At 40.8% G+C, this 9,581-nt stretch overlaps 1 protein-coding gene across 1 annotated transcript; it reads right to left on the bottom strand.

Annotated features, from left to right (window-relative positions):
• Positions 1-973: 973 nt before the first annotated feature.
• rgmb (repulsive guidance molecule BMP co-receptor b) lies at positions 974-8,009 on the bottom strand. Its single transcript, XM_067982899.1, has 3 exons — positions 7,619-8,009; positions 5,954-6,474; positions 974-3,678 (listed from the first exon to the last, which is right to left on the bottom strand). The coding sequence occupies exons 1-3, from the start codon at positions 7,716-7,718 to the stop codon at positions 3,013-3,015; spliced, it is 1,287 nt and encodes a 428-aa protein (XP_067839000.1). The 5' UTR covers positions 7,719-8,009; the 3' UTR covers positions 974-3,012.
• Between the last annotated feature and the right edge of the window lie 1,572 nt (positions 8,010-9,581).

The raw sequence follows: 9,581 nt of genomic DNA, 5'->3' as shown, positions 1-9,581 counted from the left end.
TGTCACCAAGAAGGGATGACAGACTATCTAGTATTTCCCTAGTTCTACGCAGAAGTTGAAAATCATTTATTCTGACTGGGATATATCCCATAGACATTTCAGTAATATATATGTTGTGGAAGGACTGTATTCATAACAGTAGGATGATGCATGCAGTAAACACAAGACAATTGGCTAGCGTGTCTATCCTCAATCATGTCTAGCCTCACAATCTTTCTGGAACCAGGCCTATGCCTCTTGGGCCTACCCACAATTCAAATGCCATTTAAGTATGAAAAAAAACTACTCAAGCCCACAACTGCCAATCTAATTCACCTCAACCATCCCTTGTACAGTATTAAAGTTTGTAACCTTCATGAACTGGTGTGCATTCAACTTCTCAATGCATTAAAACTTGACCATAAAATCCATACACTACACTACCCTTCGAACTTAAAATATATTGCACCTTCGAACAGTATTGCTTTGTTATGTCACTGGGGGTCATTTTAACTTCTGATGCTGGTGTAAAATGGGCGATATCCAATCAGCTGACTACATTTTAAATATGTGGCATCTTCAGTTCACATATACAGAAAATGTTTCTAAGTTAAAAAAAACTGTATCAGGTCTAGTCACTTAGAGCCACTCTATTGTAATCTTTTTCTAACTTTCCTTTCCAAAAAACCATCCCAAGTTTGGCAGATTGATAGTTTGATGTTAGTGTAGTGAAGGTATTCAAAGCCAACTATTCTAACTGCTACATACATTAACTGGATACAATTTGAAAGGTACAAGCCACTATGATTTTAGTAAAGGTTATGATTGTGAACATGTAGATTAGAAAACACTTTCCCAAACAAATCATTGTTTTTATAACATTCACAGTGAAAGAATAAAATCAAATTACCAAGTCAGTTCCCCCATATAAATATATATTAATCGTGATGCAGTTCTTATCAAGTTAATACAAGAAATAGACACTAGGCATATACTTCCTAACAGAATTTTAATGCATGTTTCATCAGCATGTTTGACTTCAACAGCAATTTTAAATATACAAACTTGCGGGTTTTCCACTTTGATGAAATAGGAATGGTAACCAAGTACAAAAGCAGGTGGTGCAAGAGAAACTTGGTGAGATCGGTCTAACTATCCCTACATAATCTCCAGAATTTTACCACAAAAGAGAAAAGGCAGAAAAATATCAGGGCTCAACATCAACTCACCAGCTGATCTACAACTTCTATACTTTGTTCTGTACAGAAAATACACCCTATAGATTTGATAAACATGCTCAGTCATAGTGCCGTTTCCAGCAATTCAGTTAGGTAACTACATAGTAAACAAAATTACCACAGCTCATTTCTAACTCACATCGGCCCTATTAGTACTTCTATCCCACAAGTATGCCTTAATGGTGAGCCCTGAAATTACTCTTTAGTTCATTATCCCTGATTTTTTTTAAAAATGATCTTGACAGTATGAATAAATCAGTCTTTTAAAATATTCTGCAGGACTTTCCTAAAATAGGTCAAGGAGAAGGCTGCATCATCACAGGACATCTTAGAGGGGGATCCTTCTTGTATCTTAGATGCCAGGAGATAGTAAACCATTACAGGGAGTTGGGGTGTGATCACTGGAAAATGAAGCACTTATCAGATGCCTTTAATACCACCCTAATCATCTCCAAGTCTGTCTACGGTAAAAGCTGCATTAAGTCATTCATAGATGTATGCAAGAACATTTATTTCAATAGTTTATAAAATTTTGATGAGGCCAATTTGCACGCGGCTGATTTTCACTTAGCAAGATCTCATTCCCAACTGAATTGCTCTGAATAGGCTCATGAATCTGAGAAACCATTAACTCACTACTGCTTTATTGCACTGTTTACCAACATTGCAGAAGTAGGAGAGAATGCTATAAAGATGCAAAGCACATTGGTGGTCCAATAAGAGGGTGGGGGTAAGTTTGCAGCTATGAATTCCTCACACAAATATCCATCTGCAGTTATCATATCACTGAGGTGTAAGTGAGTGATGAGGAAGCAGTGAGTCTACCCCAGACTGTTCATCATGCTCCTAGCAGCCAAATGCAGATTGGCCGAGGCCTGAGAGCAACTTTACTGGACCTCTCAACCAATGAAACCTTGAAAGGCAAAGGAGAAGATCAGATTTAAAAGAACTGGATACCTCCATTACTGTTAAGCAGCAAAAGCTTGAAAAGATAATCATCGTGGAAATATCCAAGAAAACACAATTACTGGTTTGGGACAAAAAAGTTTTATGGCAGAAATTTTTAAAATTTCAGTCCAGTACAGAGCTGATTCTTAATTTTTTTTTTTTGGGCGGGGGGGGGGGGGGGGGGGAAGGGGAAGAGCGAGAGGGAGGGAGAAACTCAACACATCATGTAATATAAAAAGGTATTTAACACCCTTTTTTATAGTCACAAATTAGGTTTTGTAATCACTGGTCACCTGAACACTGAAGTAACTCAAGTGCAATCCACTAGGTGGCACCACTATCACAGCAGAGTGAACACATCAGAAATAGCACAGAATCTGCTCTATGTTCTTCTAGCAGGACATTTTGTTTATAAATAAGTTAACTATTTACATATTTAGACGATCACGGCTTACACAAACATATCTATTTCGTACCCAAGAAGCACATCTGGGAATCCTTCTGAGGCTGTATATCAAACTTTCTGATTTGACAGGCAAAGTAAATTTGAACACATTTACTGGTAGCCATTTTAAGTGTCAGTAAATAAAAACATAAAGTGCCCTTTGTAACAACAGACCCTACTGCAGGGATATCACAACTCATACATAACTTGCAAAAAAAACTTTCAACAAAAAGTACATAATACTACAACCAACTTCATATGAACTTACATAACAAATTACACAATATGTACAATCTTGTGTTTGCTCAGGATTGCCATCCTTTCATATATACTGTATATACATATATACTTTTCTGAATATATTATAACAATATATATTTAATATTTTTATAAACAAAAAACCTACAAAAACACAATCACAACAAAAGAAAACAGTCCAACATAAATGTTAAATAATATATTGTTGTTTTGGGCAACACTGCTGCTGCTGGGGAAAATATGCCACCGTTCTCTCTTTGGGTGCAATGTCTCCAGATCTTGGAGCGCACTGTAAGCTGCTGCTGTAAAGTTTGCATCTCCGGTTGTCAGTAGGTCGAAAACACAAGAATGAAAATAGACATCCTTTACTTGGATTTTCTCATGGCATTTAACCGTTGCACTCTCCAATGTGTAAGCACCCTTCGGTTGGGTCTGGGAGTGGTGTGGATGGTTTTGACTATTGGCTGGAAGAGGGAGGTGCCCACCTTCGTCAATACGTTCATTCGTTGGGCAGCCACGGGCACAAAGCTGCAGTCCCTGGCCATCATTCTCAGACAGGGCCAACTCCTCAGGCATTCTCAATGCAAAGGTTAAATAGCGTCCCACTTGCCGCACAATCACAGTCATTCCTATGTACTTTGCGTGCACTTCCACATGTTTACCACTGGCTTTCTCTACTATCCACAAAGTCTTTACCCAGCCATTTCCCACTGTTGTACCATCTATGAATGCTGCAGGCAGATCATCTGTCATCGCTTGGTAAACCTTCTGATCTGTACAGTCATGATAGGTTTTGAATATGATGGTTATCTGAAAGAAATGAAGCCATGCATGCTCAGTATTCGCTGATAGATATCACACAGAATAACTAACAAAACAAATCACATTTCAAGTGTCCATTACTATAAGAAAGAGCTCTTCATACACCACTTGATATTCAAGTAATGTATAGTTCAGGCTTGTACTGTATTTTCTTCCCCTACATGGATTATTTGTGCTTCTAAATTAATGCAATGTATATATACGGAAAACCCAAAATCTCTAACTATGCAACTTTTTTTTGTTTGGGATGAAAAATACTAGGGTGCAAACTGTCATACAGCCAACTCCACCAGTCTCAGTGCTCCTCCTGAGTTAGATAAAATGACAGACCCAGCAGCGAGCATGTGTCTGTCCCTGCTTACAGCTGTGAAAACCTGAAACGGGCAACATACCCTGTGAATATGCAGACTGACTTTCTGTGTTGGTTCAGCTTCAATATGGCAGATCTGTCAGATCTGCAAGCGTGAATCCATGGATGTGAGGAAGGATTTTAATAAACTATTTTGGCCCTCAAGCTGTTAGTTTATTTTTGTGAATGGTTAGTGGTAGAATGCTATCAACACAATCTGGACAAGGCAGGGCAGCTCATTTAAGGCCAATACACAAAAATTAAAGTTCTCCATTTAAATCAGTCATTTAGGTGTGAGACATGATAAATCACCAATCTCCTTCAGAACACAAATGCTGCAATCTAACCATTTAGAGTTCTTTAATCAGATTTCTGCTTTAAGCTTACCAATAAAGTTATTATAATCTCATGTATTTTTCTAGTTTACTGAAAGTGCCTTTTGAACATTATGAACATTTTTGCAGGGTCAAAGGCAGACAATCAGATGCATTTTAAGCATTGTAAAGGATATTCAAACTGCTGCAGTGTTCAATCAAAAAATTCACTTGCTTATATGTACTGCATTCATGTCAAGGATTCTACAGACAAATGTAGACACTGCATGATTTTTTTTTAAAGGGATCAGCATTTTCATAAGGATATTTCTTCTGAAATAAATCTGGACAGCTATGGCCATATACAAAAAGACACAAGTTCTAATATGCATAACTTACTAGTAGGATATCTTGATTTATCCTAAAAATGTAATGACAGGAGTAAATGGGATTGAATGTATCCCTGTAATTATAGTGTACACATTAGCAAACTGATCAGCACAAACTCTTTCAAGTAACATTTGCTCAGATCAAAAGATATAAACAATGCAACTACCAATAAAATGGAAGAATTTATGGAGTAACTTTCATGTTAAGTGGAAGGAAACTCCTGAAATGGTTAATTATATGGGAGATCATCAAAATTCATCTGTGAACACAACACACACAAGCACTAAAATAAGCAGTTAGATCTTGTTAGCATCACGGTGGGTTCATGTTACCCAGTCTGAACGATCCACAATTCACATGCCACAGGTGCAGGTACATTTTTAAATATTTTCACAAATGAAACAAACCTTGCAATTCACCACTGAGAGTCTGGATATTTTGTTCCAAATATTTAAACTATAAAAAGTAGAATTTTTCTCATGACCTGAAAATCTGCACTCTCTGGTTTAGGCTGTTTCAATGATTTCATCGGAGCAGTACAATTTTATTTTGTAATTATCGTTCGACAAAGGGGCATGCAGAAAACATGGAGAATAAATTAACACGAAGGGAACCATAATATAATTCATTGGCTACAAAAATGATAGATTCAATTGATGAGTCAAAGCCATGTCCTTATAAAGTCCTCATTTCACTGCAGTCTTCCTATCTCCGCTATAGAATCAGATTGGGGAAACTATATCAATTATGAGTCTGATGGGAGTGGAAGGGTCCTGAGATATTAGAATTGTAAACAATTTTACAACACCAAGTTATAGTCCAGCAATTTTATTTTAAATTCACAAGCTTTCGGAGGCTTCCTCCTTCCTCAGGTAAATGTCGAACATTGTTTACAATTGTCAACCCCAGTCCATCACCGGCATCTCCACATCATGAGATATTAGAAGACATAGATAAGAATCACCAACAGTTTGAACAATAATTACAACTAACGGTGAGGAATCCTCTGCACAGATCCTCTTAAAAAGGAAGCTGCACCATCCGGTCAGTAAACTTTCCACTTTAAAAGCAGGGAATCCACTAACTTGTGTTTGTTTTAGCCCCTATTCTTCCTCTTCTAGCACTCCCCCCCCCCCCTCCACACACACACACAACAGAAACACAAATGAGCTTTTACTCAGCCCCACCAAAGAGGAGCGGTGTCCTGTACCTTATTAGTAGCTGTAGCGCTGGATCCCTGTACAACAGGGACGTTAGTTACTTGCACTGACAAGTAGTCGTTATCGATCAGGGGCCAGGCTCCTTCCACTTTGCAAGTCTGAAAATGATCCCTGAAAGTCCTGAGATGCGGATCGCCGAACAAGCCGCAGAATACATAGCGGCGGGCGGGCTGCGGCTCGGCGCCCGCTGCCGCCCCAGCCCGGTTCTCGTAGTTACAGAAGCCCATGTTGTGATTGACGGGGACGCTGTCCTGGCCCGCGATCGACGTGGGCCCGTCCCGGGAGCAGTTCCTCTGGCTCATCAGGTCGCTGATGCCCAGCATGGCCGAGTGGAAGGCCAGGTTGCCCCGGCAGGCCTTGGCCGTGCGCTCGGTGCAGAGGGCATAAGCCCGGAGGGCGATGCAGAACTCGGAGGCGAAAGCATTCAGAGCGGCGTTCAGATGGGACGTGAGGGCCACAAAGTCGGTCGTGCACTTCTGGATCCTGCACTGATACTGTTGCTGGCAGCACCCTGCAAACAAAAAGAGAAACGGGGCAAAACATAAAACCACGAACAACACTGCAAATTTCTGATTATTACAGAGGATGCAGCTCTCCCACCACCCCGGCTTATTAAGTGTTGGAAATCACAACTTGAAAATCATTGCATTCTCTAAACTATAAATCAATTTTCATAAACCGTTGCCTGAGATGGGCGGTTCTATTTTTAAGTCTTACACACGATTGAAGGCAAGTTTTCGACATCTATTGAAAAATCGCCTCGATATAAAAGTTGCCTTGAAAATAAGTGCACAGTAACTTTATATGGCAATGTGCTACATTCTAAACGTTCAAGTGCGAGGTGGTTACATTTACTGCGTTTGGCACTTACACCGTAATTGCGTTCCGCAGTTAAAATGTTACAAGATATGCAAAAGAAAGCAGAACATTGTGTCATGTTCACATCATTTGTACAGTCGGGGGGGGGGGGGGGGGTAGATGTAAACCACTGCGAAAAAAAAACGATGAGCAACAGATTAGACAAAAGAATAAAATATATTCATAAAATAAAATTAGACGTTGACTCCAGGGGATAAACGCGGTTTACTTACGTTTAAAATTTTGAAATGTTTGGGGAGCTACAAATGGACAGACAGAAAAATAAAAGGAGTGCCAAGAAAAAAACCAACCAAGTCATTTCATATCGCTGGAGCTCATTTGTGGACTTTCAGTAAACACGATCGAAGTAAGAAAAAACATCACTTCTCCGTGTAAAAAAGGTCCCCATTTATACCTGGTCTCCTCTCCCTCAAAATAGACTACTTCCAATTTAGTTCTTCCCCATGTGAACCGTTAAAATTATCTTAAGCATTTTAGTCTTTAACACAAAATGTTTACATCCTCGCTGTTCACACCAACGGGTTGGTTGTACCAAATGCAAACTTTAAATTAATGGGGAGAGAAAATTGGATTCCGTTCAGGAAAGTCATATAAGTTTACAAGACCGAAGGTGGTGGTGGTGGAGAGAATTCTTTGCAAGTTTGCACCAATCAGACACAAACAACAAAAATAAATACAACGGTGAGATGCAGTACCGGCGGTGCTCTGCTGAGACCAGGATCTTGCACAACACTGAGCCCCAAAAATCTCAAGACATAATATGATGCCAGGGTTACCTGTGTTGGCACACGTCGAAATGAAAAGCAGCAAGAAAGTGAAGGCGGTGGAAGGGCGCTCAGCCCCGGGGTAGTAAAAGCCTGCTTTCCCCATGCCCATCCATTCAGGTTGCAGTGAGTTTCTCAAATACTCCACCGAGAAGGGGTAGCAGCTGCAGGAACCTCTCCTCGTCCTGTAGGAGCGTCAAACGCATGGATAGAAGGGGGGGGGGGAAGAAGAGAGAAAAATAAAAACAGAACAGAGCCGAGGATGTAAGATTTTCAGGATGCAAACGGTGCAATAACGAGCAGCAGCTCTGCCCCAACACTATCAATCTCAGCCATCCACTCACATCAGGCACACGCCAGACTGCACACGCGCACCACTCAACCTAACATCCACCACCCAGCGCGGAACTCCCGCCCCTCTCGCTGCCTATTGGCCGAGCACCGTCCCACCCGACGAGTGCTACCTCCTTATTGGTGAATTTCAGTTGTCACTCACCACCCAGTCTCTCTCCCTCTCTCCCCCCCCCCCCCCCCCCCCGATCCGGGCCAACGTTCCAGAGTTTCCGCTGACAGGTTAGGCTGCGCCGAAGCGCATTACTTCATCGCGGCGAAGAGTTGAGTCAGAGCTTGAGCTGCGACTGGGAGGAGGAGGAGAGGAAGGAGGGAGGGGGAAACGAGCAAAGGGAAGGAATGCAAAAAAAACAGAGGAGAAAATGCAATAGCAAGAGAAAAAATAAATATAGATGGAAGCAGAAAAGAGAAAGGAAGTAACATAAAATAGATTTTTTATAAAAAAAACACGAGGGCGGTAACATGAAATAATAACGAGAAAGGCGAGGGTAAAAAATGAGTGGAAAGAGAAAAATAGAGAAATGCAAAGAAACAAGTGAACGGTTCTGACAGGAATAGGCGTTAAATTAATATATAACCTTATTACACTAACGATATAATTATATGGTATGAAATATATCGTGAATAGGTTAAAACGAAACTGCAATTATTAAATAAACAAACAGTTGCAACTTCTGCATAGCCCTATATAACGCATCTGGTGTGGGGGCTGCGCTGTGGCAATTCAGAGAGAATATGTAAAAAAAACAAAATCAGTGATCCCCGAGAATAGGACCCAACTTCGCCACCCCCGAGGGAAAGGGTTAAAACCCTGTTCACATGGTTTCAGCTGCAGAGCGCTAGACCTTAGTTACTGTTTTCTGACATTCATTGCACGGTTCATATAGTGGCTGTAACCCGCAGTGTTGACCATCAGTGCAGGCTCGGGCTGCACATGGTCGGGACCGACAGCGGGGGAAACCCGGAGAGTGAGGTTACGGTTCTGTCCAAATCAACATTTCTCCCCTATACCTCGCACAAAATAATCCAGCACCCTTCAACCGAATGACGGTATTTTTTTTTTGGGGGGGGGGATCACATCTTCCTTTGTACTGCTTTCCGCTCTCCGTTGTGGGGCTGTAATTTGGTGTAAATTAGTTGCTGCAGTAACGATGATGTCCGGACGCTAATTTGGCTGCAAAATGCTTCACGTTTGTGTAAAGCACGTTTAAATAATGAACCAAGAGATCGCCAGACTGAAGCTGAAGCTGGCGAGATGTGAAGGGGAAAGGCACGATTTGTGGTTCACAGGGACTATAGATGGCGCAGCGGGACTTCAATGGAAGAGCTTTCACCAACACCAATCCTCCTCAATAATTAAAACCAAGGGTCGGTGAAAAAGTTGCACTGTGCGCCTTAAAATCATTTATTTTAACAGAAATTTGACACTTCTTAAATAATCTTTACTTTCTAGAATACGTGTGGATTATTATATCGATAAATAACCGACTGGCGCATGATAGATGATTTATTTGACACGGGAAGGGAGTGCTCAAGCAACATAACTGGGAGTAATCTCAAAAACAGATAAATTACATTCTATTTCAAGAGGTTTTTTTTTATTATGAGAATAAACTTGATCCAT

The sequence above is a fragment of the Heptranchias perlo genome, chromosome 4, assembly GCF_035084215.1.
Source record: "Heptranchias perlo isolate sHepPer1 chromosome 4, sHepPer1.hap1, whole genome shotgun sequence".
NCBI lineage: Eukaryota > Metazoa > Chordata > Chondrichthyes > Hexanchiformes > Hexanchidae > Heptranchias > Heptranchias perlo.
Note: the sequence above shows the minus strand (reverse complement) of the source record. Positions and strands in the feature narration are given on the sequence as shown.

Excerpts from the sequence above, each read along its gene's own strand:
- rgmb (XM_067982899.1), bottom strand. The coding sequence starts at position 7,718 with ATGGGCATGGGGAAAGCAGGCTTTTACTACCCCGGGGCTGAGCGCCCT. Across the intron at positions 6,475-7,618 it reads TTCGACGTGTGCCAACACAG|GGTGCTGCCAGCAACAGTAT; the intron begins GTAACCCTGGCA and ends TTTTGTTTGCAG. Across the intron at positions 3,679-5,953 it reads GCGCTACAGCTACTAATAAG|ATAACCATCATATTCAAAAC; the intron begins GTACAGGACACC and ends CATTTCTTTCAG.